This window comes from Embiotoca jacksoni, unplaced genomic scaffold, assembly GCF_022577435.1.
Source record: "Embiotoca jacksoni isolate LCO1_2020_lvr unplaced genomic scaffold, fEmbJac1.0.p SCAF_12, whole genome shotgun sequence".
Taxonomy (NCBI): Eukaryota; Metazoa; Chordata; class Actinopteri; family Embiotocidae; genus Embiotoca; species Embiotoca jacksoni.
Genome location: NW_027185252.1, coordinates 2,991,020 through 3,007,500, shown reverse-complemented (window position 1 = coordinate 3,007,500; position 16,481 = coordinate 2,991,020). Strand labels below are relative to the sequence as shown.

The 16,481-nt window shown below is 46.7% G+C and overlaps 2 protein-coding genes across 5 annotated transcripts in view; one reads left to right on the top strand and one right to left on the bottom strand.

Moving 5' to 3' along the window:
* peli1b (pellino E3 ubiquitin protein ligase 1b) overlaps positions 1 to 6,767 on the top strand; it is a 34,915-nt gene extending 28,148 nt beyond the window's left edge. The window contains 5 exon segments of the mRNA XM_069144229.1: positions 585 to 686; positions 1,508 to 1,705; positions 2,141 to 2,329; positions 6,177 to 6,272; positions 6,274 to 6,767. Coding sequence (XP_069000330.1) covers positions 585 to 686; positions 1,508 to 1,705; positions 2,141 to 2,329; positions 6,177 to 6,272; positions 6,274 to 6,756 — 1,068 coding nt within the window. The 3' untranslated portion in view covers positions 6,757 to 6,767.
* Positions 6,768 to 10,133: 3,366 nt separating this feature from the next.
* ugp2b (UDP-glucose pyrophosphorylase 2b) overlaps positions 10,134 to 16,481 on the bottom strand; it is a 29,232-nt gene continuing 22,884 nt past the window's right edge. For all 4 annotated transcript variants that reach the window (XM_069144228.1, XM_069144227.1, XM_069144225.1 and 1 more), the window contains 4 exons: positions 16,123 to 16,320; positions 13,377 to 13,619; positions 12,711 to 12,815; positions 10,134 to 12,188 (listed from right to left, as the gene is read on the bottom strand). In XM_069144228.1, the coding sequence (XP_069000329.1) occupies positions 12,081 to 12,188; positions 12,711 to 12,815; positions 13,377 to 13,619; positions 16,123 to 16,320 (654 nt within the window). In that variant the 3' untranslated portion in view covers positions 10,134 to 12,080. The remainder of the gene's footprint in view (positions 12,189 to 12,710; positions 12,816 to 13,376; positions 13,620 to 16,122; positions 16,321 to 16,481) is intronic.

The window sequence follows — 16,481 nt, the reverse complement described above, 5'->3', positions numbered from 1 at the left end:
GTTTCCACCATCGGCTATAAGACTGGCCAGAAATCTGTTAAATGATCAGGGAATTGTCAGGTGTGTGTGTGTGTGTGTGTGTGTGTGTGTGCGCGTGTGTGTGTGTGTGCGCGCGTGTGTGTGTGAGACAGGGAGGACCTTTGCTTTTTTTGGTTAAACATCTGCTCTTGATGTGTTCTCCGTGAACACACACTTTTACACCCTCACACACACACACACACACACACACACACACACACACACACACACACACACACACACACACACACACAGAGGCCCGGGGCCATTTAAAGAGTCTGGAAGAACGATCTGTCCTCGGGGTGGTCCTGACCGCCCCGAGTCCGTCACCCGCTCCACCCGTCCTCTGCGTATCTGTTGGTCCCCGTAAGGATCTTTGAGCACATGTCGCGGGCGTTTTTGTTGTTGTTGTTGTTGTTGTTGTTGTTGCTGCTGTTGCTGTTGCTATTAAACATATTCAGTCTTCCTGTGAGTTCGAAGTGGAGGATTTGACTTTTTGGGCCGGTTTCTTCGTCCCTCTACCTTCTCTGTGCTCACCTGTCCTCTTTTCCTTCCGTCCCACCCAGGCCATAAGCAACAAAGACCAGCACAGCATCTCTTACACTCTGTCTCGAGCCCAGACGGTGGTGGTGGAGTACACCCATGACAGCAATACGGACATGTTCCAGGTAACGAGCCGAGTTTCACAGCCAAAACGTACGGCCCTTATTTTGTTTTTTTTCCACTTCACCGCTCCGCTCGCACATTAAACAGCGGCTGGTAACAAAGGTGGTCTATCAGTGTGTCAGCGGGGATTTTATTTTTTCTTTTAAACTGTAAATGCACCGATCGGGGGACGGGGGGATGGGAGGGGGGAGTCCTGAGGGTCCTGGAGCTTTCAATCGCATCACATGATATTCATCACCAGATGGAAACAAGTTATTAACTTGAAATGAAGTCGAGTCATAAAAGCCCGTTGTCCAAAGATAAGAGTAAATTTAACAAAGCAGAATCAAAACGTTTTGTCTCGACCGGAAGCGGCTGAATGACGAAGCATTGACATGTAAGTTTTTTTTTTTTTTCCCCAAAGTCACCGTGTTCTTTGCTTGACTGGCATTAACGCTGTGGGAGTCTGTCTTGCGTGGTGATTATGGTACTGTGGTGATGCAGGTAGCTGTCAGGGGCAGCAAAGTACCCGTCATCAAAAGCACAGAACCTTCCTCAAGGTTATTATGGGTTTTATACAAGTTAGCAGCACGTGAAAAAACTGAAAACATATTGTTTAGTGTTTCTCTCTGCCAGCTTTTTTTTTTTTTAAATGCAACTACCCTTGCATTATTCAGCCATTTCATTTTTAATATTTTTCAAATGTTTTAATGGCGTCCATATTGTGCACACTCCGCATTCACTTAACAGCTTGTCTTCCCTGTTTTCCTGCCAGTTTCCTCAGAGGGGATCAGATTATTGTATTACCTCAGACTTGACTAATCTTTCCGTTTCTCTGCACCAGATCGGTCGATCCACCGAGAGTCCGATAGACTTCGTAGTGACGGACACGGTGGCGGGCAGCCAGAGCAACGCGGACACCCAGTCGGTCCAGAGCACCATCTCCCGCTTCGCCTGCCGCATCATGTGCCAGCGCACGGCGCCCTACACCGCTCGCATCTACGCCGCGGGCTTCGACTCCTCCAAGAACATCTTCCTGGGGGTGAGCGCAGGAAGATGAATGACAGGAGAAAGGGCCGAATGAAACCGCGAGGAAAACCGAAAAAATACAGAGATGAAAGACGAGTCTTTCGATTTTTTTTTTTTCCGTTTAATGTCGCAGCCGAAACATCTTTCTCCTCGACTCGTCATCGTCTTGACAGCAGAGGGCAACGACTGATGTCCTGTTGAAGTCCCCTCGGCAGCGTTGCACGTGCTTGATATATATATATATATATATATATATAAAAAGAAGAACTGACTCTTGATAATTTACTTTTCAGTCTTGTTTTTTTTTTTTTGAGCCGCAGCATGTTTGTGCTGTACAATAAAAACAGCAATATACAAATAACGCGAGGAAGCGGCGCGTTGATGTACGTGTTCGACGCGTCGGCTTCGGGGGCTGTTTCACACCTTTCCGTGTCTTTGTCCGCTCCAGGAGAAAGCTGCCAAGTGGAAGACGTCCGACGGTCAGATGGACGGGCTGACCACCAACGGCGTGCTGGTGATGCACCCGCGCAGCGGCTTCATCCAGGACTCCAAGCCGGGCGTGTGGAGGGAGATCTCCGTCTGCGGCAACGTCTTCACGCTGCGAGAAACCCGCTCGGCGCAGCAGCGGGGAAAGATGGTGAGGAAAGAGAAGAAAAAAAAAAAAAAAAAAAAAGCTCTTTCGGACGGTTTCATGGTCTCCACCTCCTCCTCTAGGAAACGTTGTAGTTCTTCTCTTTTTCACGCCGTCACTCCAGCGGAAGGAGGCCAGTCAAAGCTTAACACCGGCGGGGAGGGGGGGGGTTGTTGTTGTTGTTGTTGTTATTGGGATGCCGTCTCCGTAGCAACAGGTCTGTCCATCAAAGCTGCGTGTAACACGACCTCGTAAGGGATCCTGCGGCTGATGTCACGGTCTCTCGGGCCAATCACAACACGACCGGCGTGGGCCAACCTCTGGCATTTATCTGACTGGGCCGAGGATGCCGACGGCGTGTTTATTCAGGTCTTTGTTTCTCCTCCTCCTCCTCCTCCTCCTCCTCCTCCTCCTCCCCCTCCCCCTCTTCTCCGTCTTCCTGTCCACAACACCGTACATCATCGACCGCGCAGCACACAGTCAGCACGTCCGCAGTTGTAAATATTGAGCCGTCTTTTTTTTAAAATTTTTTTTTTATCCGCCCGTCCCACCTGCTCTCCAGTCTCAAATGAAGCGCTCTCTTTATCTCCGCCCGCCCATCGCCGGCCGGCCACAGAGTGAAGCGCCTGCTCGTTATCCTGCGCTGCAGAAACCACTCGTCATTTCACAAGTCGGTTGACAATTCAGATTGTCAGCTGTGGGAGAAGCACCTATTTTTTCATTATGTGCGGTGACAGAACACGATGTGGTTTAATTGTGAGGCTGAAAGCACATCGGAGAGGCAACCACTCAGTGGAGATAATAATTCAAGATTTTTAGATACTTTTTCAAGGTTTACTTAAGTTTGTAAGATACAGGTGTTAAAAAAAAAAAGTATAAATCTAATTGACAATTACGGACATTTGTTTTTCTCCTACAGCCTTTGCAGTTAAACTCGAGCTTAACTTAAGCCTAAAAATGTTTTTTTTTTTGTCCGTTACAGCAAACGTGTGTGCTCTTTAAGTCACTTGTCATGTATAGATTAGTGTATATTTTCTTGTTTTATAAAAACGCCCCCTTTTTATTTTACATTCATTTGTAAAAAAAACAAAAACAAAAACAGAACAATGTTAATTCTCCTGCAGTGAAGATGGAGAACTTCTTTCCACGGAGCCGATCGGATCTTTGCAGTCAGCAGTAACTCAGCCTGCCGGGGTTCATCAACAGCACGACATCAGAGCCACAACACTTTGAACAACAATCACAATCAAAACAAGTTTTCCTTTTTGATTGAGCTGAGCCGTTAACCGACGTTCACCGGGGAAACGCGCGCTGCTCAGGTGCTGCACGTCGAACCGCTCGTAAACGTACCAGCAAACAACGCTTCAGTTCAGTCCCTTCAGATGTGAGTGTCGTCCTTAATCTTCAACGACAGCAGAGCGGGACTCGGCCGGCCAGCTGCTGTCAATCAAAACTGCGGAGACAGAAAATACCTACCGGATATTTTCAATAAATACTGTATTCACTGTAAAATGTTCAACGATATGCTTAAAACAACTCATTATGTTGAACTGCAACAAAAAAAAAAGAGATTATGAAATTTTATTTGTTCGACTCAATTTATGATATATACAGCACTTTAGTTAAACCTCGTTCAGCTGTTATCTACTGAATTCCCCCTCCCCCACACCCTCTACCCCCCCCACCCCACACACACCTCGACACCTTTGAAAGTACACATCTCTGTAAATGGGAGGACTGCCCTGCGTTATCAAAGGTTAACGTCTTGTTGACTCAGCAGGTTTTTCCTAAAAGCTCTCTCGCTAACACGTGTTTAACACACGTGTGTGTGTGTGTGTGTGTGTGTGTGTGTGTGTGTGTGTGTGTGTGTGTGTGTGTGTGTGTGTGTGTGTGTGAGATGCGTGTGATAAATGTTGCTTTCTACATGAAGAGTAAACGATTTAGGCTACAAATATTAGAACAATTGCAGTTTTGTTTTCTAGGATTTGCTTCATAAAATATAGATCTGTAACCAGGAAGTGGTATTTACTCGTTACTTTGAGTTAAAGATTAATTGCGTGCAGATTTGAGGTTTTTTTTTTTTTTCCGTTTTTGGATGGACTCTCCGAGCCTTGCCAGCTGGGCAGCTGGTGGCCCTTCTGCAGTTGGACGCAAAGTTTAAACCAGCATAATTAGAGCGATATTACAGTGCAGTTGACACACACACACACACACACACACACACACACACACACACACACACACACACACACACACACTCTCAGGTTTGAAGTGAGCTGCTGCGGGGGCTTTTGTGAAGGATGATAAACGAGCAGGCTACAGTGTCTGAGCTCCTGCTGTGTTTAATACAAGCTGTTGTGCTGATAAATGATCCACTTCAGTGTAATTAAATAAAACTGTGAGGGGAGGTGAGAGTCGGTCAATGTTTACATGGATTAGATGGAGCCGGAGCTCTCAGATCTACGAGCTCGTGTGTGATTATACATCCAAAAGACAAACAACCCTTCATTTAGTCTATTTTTTGGACAGTAGGTCAATGGTTCGATTTTTTTTTTGACCGGTAGGTTTGATATCAACTCAACGGCTGGGAAAATCCTGAACGGGAAGGGAAAAAAAAAACAACAACTGCTTCCCTCCATCCATTCGTTGAACTCTTTCACTGGGCAGATGTGTTTGTTGCTGCATCAGTGTGACAAATAAAAAACAAAAATAAAAAAAAGAGGCACGGCTGCCACAAAAGAGCGCTCACGTGCTGAGCCAACATTCCCAGGATACATGAAGGTTAATAACTGTCACCAGGACGGACATGTCAGCCAGCAGCAGCGTAATGCTGCCCATCCCCCCCCCCCCCCCCCCCCCCCCCCCCCCCCCCCGGGACACTCGCTGACCTCAACCCTGGATGAGTGATGTCACCAAACAAAACACACAAAAAAAAACAGGAGCCGAAAATAGTCTCCGGATTTTGGGTTTTTCCCCTCCTTCTCCTTCTCCTTCTCCTTCTCCTTCTCCTTCTCCTCATCCTCTTCTCCTCTGGTTATCTAAACATGGACTTCCCCACCATGTCTCTTTCTACCAGACTGGAGTTTACTCAAATTTCCAGCAGCTTCCTGCCCCCCCCCCCGTCCCGTCCCGTCCCACCCCACCCCACCCCTTACCCCCCATCGTTTCTATTTCCTCATGTCATCTTGCCTCCAGCTGTCAGTCTCCTGCCTCCTCCTGAAACACATCTGTCTGAGGGAGAGAGATGGAAATGTTGGTGTTACGCTGCCACCTGCTGCGCTCAGACCGATACTGCAGGCGGCAATCACGTAGCCATCTGTCCCGTGTCTCTGATCCGCTTATAGTTACCAGGGTTGTAGGGTACGGGAGCATATCCCAGCATGCATTGGGTGAGGGACGTGGCGGTGTACACACTGGTACGTTAACGTCAACTAGAAACATATGGACGATGGTGAAAAGCGCAAAAAAAAATTGTCAAAATGAGTTGAGTCGAGTAAAAACTTTAATAACGGGCAGTTTACTTTACAGACATACGAAACAGAACACAACGCAGTACAAGAGCAATATTTGTACACGGTCACCTTTTAAGATGACGTAATAACATCTGAGGTTATTGTTTGTCGTCGTTGGCATCAACATTTGAAGGATGTTGAGGTCTAAAAGGACAGTCTGCCCTCCATCACGGGTGCTGAAGGTCACGCAGGGTGTCGGCCAGTGTTTCTATAATTCTCCAGCTCGGATTTTTTTTTTTCACGAACTTCTGCCACATGAACGCCGTCGGTCCGTGTGGCGTGACGTCCGATGACCTCCGGTTGTAACCCGCCGTCTCTCTCTCTGCCTCCGTTCCCTCCAGGTGGAAACCGAGAGCCAGGAGCTCGTGGACGGCTCGCTCATCGACCTCTGCGGCGCCACGCTGCTGTGGCGCACCGCCGAGGGCCTGTCGCGCACCCCCCACCCTCAAACACCTGGAGGCGCTGCGGCAGGAGATCAACGCGGCCCGGCCGCAGTGTCCCGTGGGCTTCAACACGCTGGCCTTCCCCTCCATGCGTCGCAAGGACACGCCGGACGAGAAGCAGCCCTGGGTCTACCTCCACTGCGGCCACGTGCACGGCTACCACAACTGGGGCAACCACCGCGAGGAGCGGGAGGGCCGGGAGGGCCGCAGCAGGGAGTGCCCCATGTGCCGAGCCAAAGGGCCCTACGTGCCCCTGTGGCTGGGCTGCGAGGCGGGCTTTTACGTGGACGCGGCGCCGCCCACTCACGCCTTCAACCCCTGCGGCCACGTCTGTTCGGAGAAGACGGCGGCCTTCTGGAGTCAGATCCCGCTGCCGCACGGCACGCACACCTTCCACGCCGCCTGCCCCTTCTGCGCCCAGCAGCTGACGGGCGAGCAGGGCTACGTCAGACTCATCTTCCAGGGACCCCTCGACTAGCAGAAAGAGGGGCGGGGGGGGGGGGCGGGGGGCGGGCGAACTTCCCAGCGTCCTTCAGAAGAGGCGGGGGCGAGGAGGTTTCGATTTGGGCGCTGACTTTGCATTTTTTTTTTTTTTTAAAAAAAGGGGACCTCCCCAGATTTATTTTCTTTCTCCCCCCCCCCCCTACAGTTTAAAAAAAAAAACTTTTTCTGGACTTTTTTGTGTCTTTCTCATTTTTAAGTGACCTTTGTATTGCTTTTTATTTTTTTTTTTTTTTTTCATGAATGACGACAAAGATTTCTATATTTTCATGTGAAACCAGAGACACAAAAACCAAACAAAGAACACTGCCGGGTAAACGTTTGTTTCTCGGAAAAGAAAAAAGAAAGAACTTTCAATAACAGTATTTATCTAAATTACTAACACGACCGCAGTGCAAACGTGCGGTTTTCTATTCATGTTTATTGTTGCAATATACATCTGTGTCCATCTCTTAGAGCTAATTTAAACAAAGACGTTTATTTATGGCCCGGGATCATCGCTTCATCCTTTATCTCGTCAGATACGCCGAACTGCAATTTGAAAATCCGGTATATCGTCGATCAGACGTGAAGCTTTAGGTGAGTTTCTGAAGGGGTTTCGTCTCGGCGACTTTCCCTCCACGTTCAACGTCCCGGAGCCGTTTTGTCCTGTTCATACCCCCCCGTCCTCCGTCCTCCGTCCTCCGTCGTGCGTCGACACCCGTCCCGAGTCGCTCTCCTCTCTCACGAGGCGTCGCCACGGCCTTCGTCACGTTCAAAGCAATAGATTTGGGACAGGAAGCTCCTCCCGGGCGTCTTTGGAAACACTCGGACGGCCTGAACGACCGCCTCCCTCCCTTTAAAGTCCGAGTGAATCTCTCCTGATCACAGGTCAGCCATGTTAACGCAGCCATGTAGCTTAAGACACACACACACACACACACACACACTCTCTAACCTGACCTGGTCAAGTGTTTTCATGATATTAAAACTGTACAGAAATCCAGAGTACAGATGTTATTTAAATGGCCGACCTGCAGCAGCAGACCGGTTTGGACGCCGTCTTCTTTATTCTGCCTTGAATGCTTTGATGTTCGGAGCTTCCCCGCCGCGGTTACACAAAGACCGAGGATCATTATTTCAACAGACGCAGCGCAGATTTCTGACCAGTATCGATCTCGGCGTCTCACAACAACACTGATCTCCTTGCCAGCGGGTGGGAAGAAAAACAACAACAACAACAAAAAAAACGCTTTTGTAGCTCATAAGGACGTCTTTTATTTTGAAAATCTTCTGAAAACGATTTGTTTTTGTCAGGACGGTTACGGTCATTTCAGCTTGTTTCTCTCTTCTCTCACCTGAATTGTCTCGGTGCAGGAACCCCCCCCCCCCCTCCCCCCTCCTCTCCCCCCCACCCCCCTCCCCCCGTTCATCCGAAGCAAGCGACAAAACACTCGAAAAAAAGACGCCAGTAGCTGTTTGACTCAGGTTTGATACGCACACGCACACGCACACACGCACACGCACACGCACACACGCACACACACACACACACACACACACACACACACACACACACACACTCTCTCCAAACTGTCGAAACCTCCCCGACAGTGAAGCAGCTTTACTGATCAGATCCACTTCCAAACTGTTCGCACGTCCACACAGAGCTTCAACTCTGCGTGAGCTCTGAACACATCTGCAGGAATAAGTAGCGTGTGTGTGTGTGTGTGTGTGTGTGATTGTAATTTAAGCGTCCACGAAGACTGTGTGTGTGGTGTGTGTGTGTGTGTGTGTGTGTGTGTGTGTGTGTGTGTGTGTGTGTGTGTGTGTGTCCCCACAGTAGCTCTCCAGATGATGTTCATCAGTATCCTCAGACTACAACACACTAACTCACCTCAGGGAGAAAACAATGACCCGTGTCACACACACACACACACACACACACACACACACACACACACACACACACTGCTAAGGTCTTCTGAGGATACCTCACAAGTAAAAAGTCTATTCTGGATTCAGATCTTTTGTGTCCTGCCTCCTCTTCTCCCACCGGTCTTGTTTTGTTTTGGTTTCCTGGACGCTGTGGATGAAGTGTGTGATTAAGGGCTTGTCCTCTCTCTCTGTCTCTCCGTCTCCGTCTCTGTCTCTCCGTCTCCGTCATCTCGGCCACGTTTTCACCCGAAACACTCGTCTGTCTGTCTTGTCTGTCGGTCCGTCGCCTCCACTCGCTCTCCTCCTCCTCCTCCTCCTCTTCCTCCTCCTGTCCGGAGGAGTCTTTGTGCTTGTAAAAGGCAAAAAGCAAAGAATGTTTCCAGCAAAACGCTTTTTTTTTTTTTTTTTTTTTGTAACAACTTTAAACAATAAAGTGTAAAAGTGACACCTTTTCACGGCGCGTCGGGTTTTATTTGCATCATATTTCATATTTGACTGCTGAGAAAATAGCTGGACGCGTTTGACTGCTTTGTTTATCAGTGTCGTTCCTGCTGCTGGAATAAACGGCACACTTCTGTTTGGTGTTTGTAGCTTTTTGGATTTTGGCACTTTTTATACTGATATCAGCCTGTAATGACACTTTTACACTTTATTTCATCGCTGCTGCTCAATAACACGAAGCAACTATTTATTTTATAAGAATCATAATTAACGTGTCAATTAAACTAAAAGGTCTGACTTGTTCTTTACATCTTGTGTTTGGAGAAACTGAATGAGTAGAAAGAAAATATGAGATACAGATATTATATTTATTTAATGTGAAAGTCCAGACAGGAAGTCGGCTTAGTGTAGCACAAAGACCTGGCTTTAAGAGTTTAGAAATTAACGGCTTATATATATATATTGTTTATTTACAATAAAATGTGCTATTTTACAAGAAAAAGTAGAAGAACAATCAAGAAGAAGACGAAGAAAGAGTTTCCCTGCTCGCGCGCCTCTACTTTTTACGAGTCTTCGAAGAGTCCGAAAACATCTTCAGAAAAAGGTGAGTGTTTTTGAAACGTTAATTTTTTTTAAAGTTCGCCGTTTAATTAACTTTTAGAAAAAAAAAAAAAAAAAAAAGAAACGTCTGGCTTTGTGACCCGGATGTACGACGTTCAACACGACCGAATATCTCACTAACTCATCGCTAAGTTGTAAATATGTGTTGGTGCCAGTTAATCACAATTAATTAGAATTAAATTATATTTATCAGATTAGTAGTTGTGGACTTGCTTAACACGTTTAAAAAAATTTTTTTTTTATAATTATTATTATTATTTATCATCTGCTCTTAACTTTAACACATTTTTGAATTTTTTTTTTAATATAATTGTAGTTAAAAAAAACAACAACCTGATGATGTTTACTTGACGAACAGACGACAGACGACACGTGTTCATATTTCATATTGCACTTTATTCCGCTCCGACGACCTCGTCGCTGTCACACATCAACACTTTATTGCTTTCGGGCTCCCGGTCCGCTCGAGTCGAACCCGTCTCAAGTATTCTCTCATTGAAACTATGTGAACGTGTTTTGTTAATGAATCTAAATCTCTGTGTGTGTGTGTGTGTGTGTGTGTGTGTGTGTGTGTGTGTGTGTCTGTGTGTGTGTGTGTGTGTGTGTGTCTGTGTGTGTGTGTGTGTGTGTGTGTGTGTGTGTGTGTGTGTAGCAGCGCTGCACCTCCCGCCCTGCTGCGACTAAAACAACTCTTGAATGATTGGATGGATCGATGGACACGGAGACACTTGAAGACACCTTGAAAGTTTCGTACAACGTGAAGGTGAGCAAACAAACTGCATACAAATAAAAAAAAAAATAATAATGATGCACAACATTGTGACATTTTTTTGTTTGTTTTTTGTTTTTGTTTTTCATCATCTACATCACACAGGGACAAAATAAAGGCGTTTTACTTTAACATGAAATCGCTTCGGTTACGTAAGACGTGGCGGCGTTGTGATCGTGGCCGGATATGGAGCCTCACGGTCGTCGTCCGGTCGTGAGAGACAGAGAGACGGAGAGACAGAGAGACGTTTTTGTTCAGGCATCAACACGTTTTCGTCTATGGCACAAAACTCCTGCGAGCTTTTCGGTCCGCGGTTTGAGCTCCGGAGGTGTGAAAATACATCAGTGGAAGTTTTGTCACAGTTTTCAGTTGCTCTGCAAGAAAGGGACCAAATTATTTCTTTTTTTTTTTTTTGTCGGCACAAACTTCAACTTTTCCCGGTTCCACAAAATTCATAATTTACCGTCCGGCGTCCTGTTTTGATTTTGAAATTTTTAAACCGCTATAATCAATATATTTATATTGACAGTCGATATAATGACTTTCTCGTGTACATTTTTGGCTCATTGTTTGGCTGTCCGGCAACAAAAGGACAGTCAGACACGAGTCACATTTGCAGCTCGTGTTTGAATGTGATGAATCCATATTTCCACCCGCTGCTATCAAGATAAACATCCGCTCTCCCCTCAAAGTCGGTTCGACTGAGGTCTTTTGGATGTTGGGTGAAACGTCTTCAAGACACTTTAACAAGTCCAGTCGCCTTCAGATAACACGTATCTCATAAATGACATAACATATCTTGTCGTAGCTGAATTGTGGAACCGCGTCAAGTCCCGCAGTGACGTCTTTACGCTTGAAATAAAATGGTCAAAACTTTCCCGGCACCTCCGTGACTTCACCTCTCTTTGTTATTAGCGCACTCTGTGATTGCAGTAGCAGTGCTGAAATTGCAAATGATGAAATCGAATTAGTTCTTGAAGTGTCGTTCTTTTTGTGTCCTTATTAAAGCTATTATTATTATTATTATTTTTATTATTATTACAGTCTCTCCATCTATTTTGAGTTTGTTTTGGCAGGTTTTATTTTCTGGCTAACAAAAGTCAAAATCATCACAGTAAAAAAAAAAGAAAAAAAAAGAGAAGAGAAATAGAAACTGATTTGTTGTTTTTCCTCTCTAACAGGGATAAACGTTTAAAGTGTCGGCTGGAACTAAGCTCATCACTAATACTTGTAAAGGTCATACGTTAAACAGCCTGTAGAGGGCAGCAGATCCCAGATACTCCCGGCTAGTAACCATGTAAAACTACTTCAAAATGCTGAGGCTGCAGCGCTGCACTGCACATGCAATCACAGGCAGCCTTTAAGGGGGATGTGGGGAGGAGGGGGGGAGGGGGGTGGGGGAGTTTCACTTCCTCTAACAATCTGTCGGTGTCGGGTAAACATGATAAGCGGGTCACATGACTGGGATAAAGCCAACAAGGTCACACGATAAGGGGTGCACTGGTGGGGGGTGGGGGGTGGGGGTGGGGGGTGGGGGGGGGGTGAGAAAGGCCTCAGTGGTCCAGGATGCGGAGGTTGCCGGACACGATTTTGTTTTCCAGCATGGATCCGGCTGGAATATCGATCCGATCCCCGTGGTTGGCGATGATGATGACGGTGCCCTGCGAGGAGGAAGAACGACGGTTTTAGTTGGTTTTTTTTTGTTTTTGTTTTATCGGAGACGAGAGATCGACAGCAGGGGAGACGTTTTCAAACCGGGCGTTTTAATTAAAGCAGTAAATCAGAAGACGGCGGCCGCGCCGCCGGGGAACGCTTGCTTTCAAAACGGTGCGAGATGAAAGATCGGAGGAATTTACCTCCGCCGCCTCATCTCGAACCGCGCGAGCGGACACGGAGACTTTAAAAAAAAAATGCTGAAAGTCGGACGTCGCAGCCGCGGCGCATCTCGGGCTTCTCGTACCGTCAGCGTGGGCAGCGGAATAAATAATGCAACCGTCTCTCAACCGAACAGACTTCAGCACATCTACAGCAAAATCCAAATACACATTTTTTGTTTTTTTTGTGGTGCAATTTGATGCAATATTTTTTATTTATAAAGCGATAAAAGCCTTTTAGGAACCCCCCCCCCCCCCCCCAAACCCCCTTTTCTTTCCCCCCTGTAAAACCCGAGGGCTCAGCTTTACCTTGAGTGACACGTTCTTCCCGAAGGTGACGTCTCCGGACACCGTCAGGTGGTCGAGCTCCAGCATGTCGGGGATGCTCTCGAAGCGGGTCAAATACTCCTGAACCTGAACACAGATGGACGATTTGTAAACAACCTCATTTGTAAATAGTGTGAGCGAGAGGTTGTTGTTGTTTTTTTTTGGAAGGATTGTGGAACCTTTAAAAAAACATCATACTGACATCCAGATAATTTCATTTTGAAGCGTCACCTTTTAGGATCACGTCATTAATTGAACACAATATCTGAGATAACGACTGTAAAACTAATAATGGGAAGCCTCAAAATTATTATTATTATTTGTTTTTTTTAAAACTGTACCATCAGCTAGGACAGCGTTTCAAAATGTATTTAAGATAAAACATGTTCGGAGAGACTTTTACGGCAAACGATAAATGGAGCATAAACGATGAGGACCGGGAAGGAAAATCTAATTCAACGAATCACAACATTTCCAAGAAGGAATAAATAACTCAAGATGTTTTGTATTTTTCAGTAACAATGGGTTTCTTTGTTGTTGTTGTTGTTGTTTTCTTTCCTTCCCAGACTTCGCCGGCCGGCAAACAGACAAACGGGGGGGGGGACACGCACGAGCGTCTTTATATACTCCCGCTGTTGCCACGGTTACCTTGGTGAAGGAGCTGCCCAGCTTGACGTGCGGCGTAGTCGGGAACTCCCTCCTGGGGCTCATGGTGAGCGAGCCGGCGTCCAGGCTGTACAGGTTGGACATGACCAGCAGCAGGTCCGACGTGGTCTTGACGGGCAGGAAGCGGCTCCGGGGCACGTTTATTCCCAGAGCGTTGTCGAAGCACTTGATGGCCGCGCCGACCGCCGTCTCCAGCTGGATGACGTTCTGCCCGCCGTCGAGCGTCTGGTGACGACCGACACAAAAAGACACGTGAGGCGACGCCAAGAGGTACGCGCCGTTCGCAGGCCTCGCCCAACGGGGACTTGAGTTTCCCCCTCCCTGCTCTTCTCACGCGAACATAAAAGCTACTTTAATTTGAATTCGACGACGAACCGAAAATAACGACAAAATAAATACAACAAACCAGCTGAATATTTCACACGACGTCAAAGTGAAACTTTTAAATCTTTTTAAACAAATGGTTCGATCAGATGTTACTCGTAAACTCTTCGTCAATCTTTTTAGACAAACGGGAGACTCTCCGGTCTGTTTATCAGAAGGAGTTATGTAACGTTCAGCAGGTGCTTTTTGTCTTTAGTGAAAGACTTTCAGTATGTATGGGGCTAAAAAACAAACAAATAAAATGCTGGTACTCTTATCTCCGTGGAAAAACACACACACACACACACACACACACACACACACACACACACACAGTTGGAGCCAGTTACATAACAACGTGGCTTCGTCACAGTGTGTGAATCTGCAGCAGAGGGATGGAAAATTACATCGACAGAGTATCTACAGGCCGAGAAAACAACAATCAGGAACGGAGGCCGGCGTTCAGCCGTGACTTTATGGCTGAGGGAGGGGGGGCAGGAAGTGGGGAGGAAAGGGGGAGGAAGGGGGGAGGAAGGGGGCTTTATTGTGTCTTCTGGTGAGCGCAACCAAAATAGCACCAAGTCACATGGAGTTAAATGCGTTTGCTGCTTTTTTTTTTTGTCAACAAAAGCTCTGGAGGTCAAAAACGTGCAGGGAGCCTTCAGATCATGAAATGAACTGATGAAGCGTTTACTGAAACCTTCCCTGTGTGTGTGTGTGTGTGTGTGTGTGTGTGTGTGTGTGTGTGTGTGTGCGTGCGTGTGCGTGTGTGTGTGTGTGTGTGTGTGTGTGTGTGTAGTTCAAACTCCGGATATTCATTTGTTTTGTCTCTCTCAACACCAACAAACACCTTCTCCCCCTCCGACCACACGCCGTTTGAACTGGAGTCCAAGTCGGGCCGATTCGCCACCAGAGAGGCGACCGGTAAAATCTGGATTCGTTCGAAGCTCCTTATGAATGTAAAAAAAAAAAAATAAATTAAAAAAAAGTCACGTGACGGCGCAGGACGGCAGGAAACACGGCTTTAAGAGAGGCTTTAAAAATAGCGGGCTTTTTTTCCCCCCTTTGCTGCTTGTTGTTGTTGTTGTTGGGTTTTCTTCTTCCTTCTTTTCTTTAGCGATATGATTTATTCAGGAGTCTCCGTCGGGGGAGAGCAGATCTCTCTCTGCTCCAGTTTTTACACGCCTCTTGTTTGTCTGAAGCGACCGGACGGGCGTGGCGAGACCGGACGGGCGATATTATTCCGGGAGCTCGGACGGCGAGCCGCTTCGTCCGAGCGTCTGTCGCGCGCTCGGCCGTCCCCGGTGCGCGTCCCCCGTCGGGTCGGCCGGCAGGCTGCGACGAGGACGTCCACGAGTCATTTCACTTTGATGGGCCTCCATAATTTATTGGAAGGGAAAGGCAGCGGGGGAAGACGTACGGACGAAAGACGAGCATAATTCACCAGACCGAGAGCGTCCCGCCGCCCGAGCTGCCTGGACTACGTCTCCTACAGTTTGTTGCCTTTAAATGTAAATAGGAAATATGACGCTGCAATGAAATCAGTGAGTTACCCGTCAGCTACAAACTGAAGGACCTTATTTTTATTTTTTTTTAGCCCGTGTTTGTTTACACTTCGGCAAATTGGCATCATTAAAAGCATTCCTAAATTATTCATCCGCTCCCTGTTTGCGATGTTACTTTAATTTGACTCATAAACCATAATCAAACTACTTCTAGGAGTTATAATAGATGTTATTCCTCCTGTTATCTCTTAAGTGGATTTATGGACGTTTATTCACACTCGCACGGATGCTGGAGATAACTGAATCGAAAAATATCCGAAGAGAAGAAGTACAAATTGCAAGTTGCTGCGGCACTAATCGTCCTCAGGGAACATTTTAGGCCTTTATAATATTTGACATGATCATAAAATAAGAGGGAAACCCAATGACAGGGTGGGATCATCAGTCTTTCTCCGTCTCATCTGGTTTAAATTTCATTTCTTTTCTTTTTTTTTTTTTAACTGTTTAGTTACTGATTGACCTCATTAGATATTGAATCATTACCCGCATGTGCATTAAGCTACTAAATAGAAATCTGAACTGTTTTGTAATTCAGTGTGAGTGTGTGAGTGTGTGTGTGTGTATGTGTGTGTGTGTGTGTGTGTGTGTTGTGTGTGTTGTGTGTGTGTACTCCGGCTGTATTCAATTTTCTCAGTCAAATTGGATTTTTCTGTTCGATACGAATACTCGTTTCTTTTTTATTTTTTTATAAATGATTTAAAATCTGTAGCTCGACTTGAGGAATCTCAGACGGATGATTGGATTTTCGGTGGGCAGCCCCGGTGTGTTGCGCTGTGTCTTTGTGTGTCCTCTTTACTCGCCTTGGGGTTGACTATGATCTCCATGTCCATCGCCGTCTGCTCCTGCAGCCTCTTGATGGCGGCCAGAGAGATCCACAGGTTGTTGGTGTTGAAGATCTTGAACTTCGAGACCGATTTGAATTCGTCCACGTGGGCTTTGGGCACCTGGGCGATCTCCAGCAGGCGCAGCTTTCCTTCGTACTGGATCAGCGTGCCGCCCTGAAAAATCACACAGTCGGCAGTTTTTTTTCGATCGTCAACGGGACTAAGATTAAATTGAAGGGTTTGTTCACCAAAATGACGTCAAATCAGAGGTACGACTGCACAGTAACGGTGTCTGGCCATAAAACCGATTACGTTGGGGGTGAATTTCTTCGGTA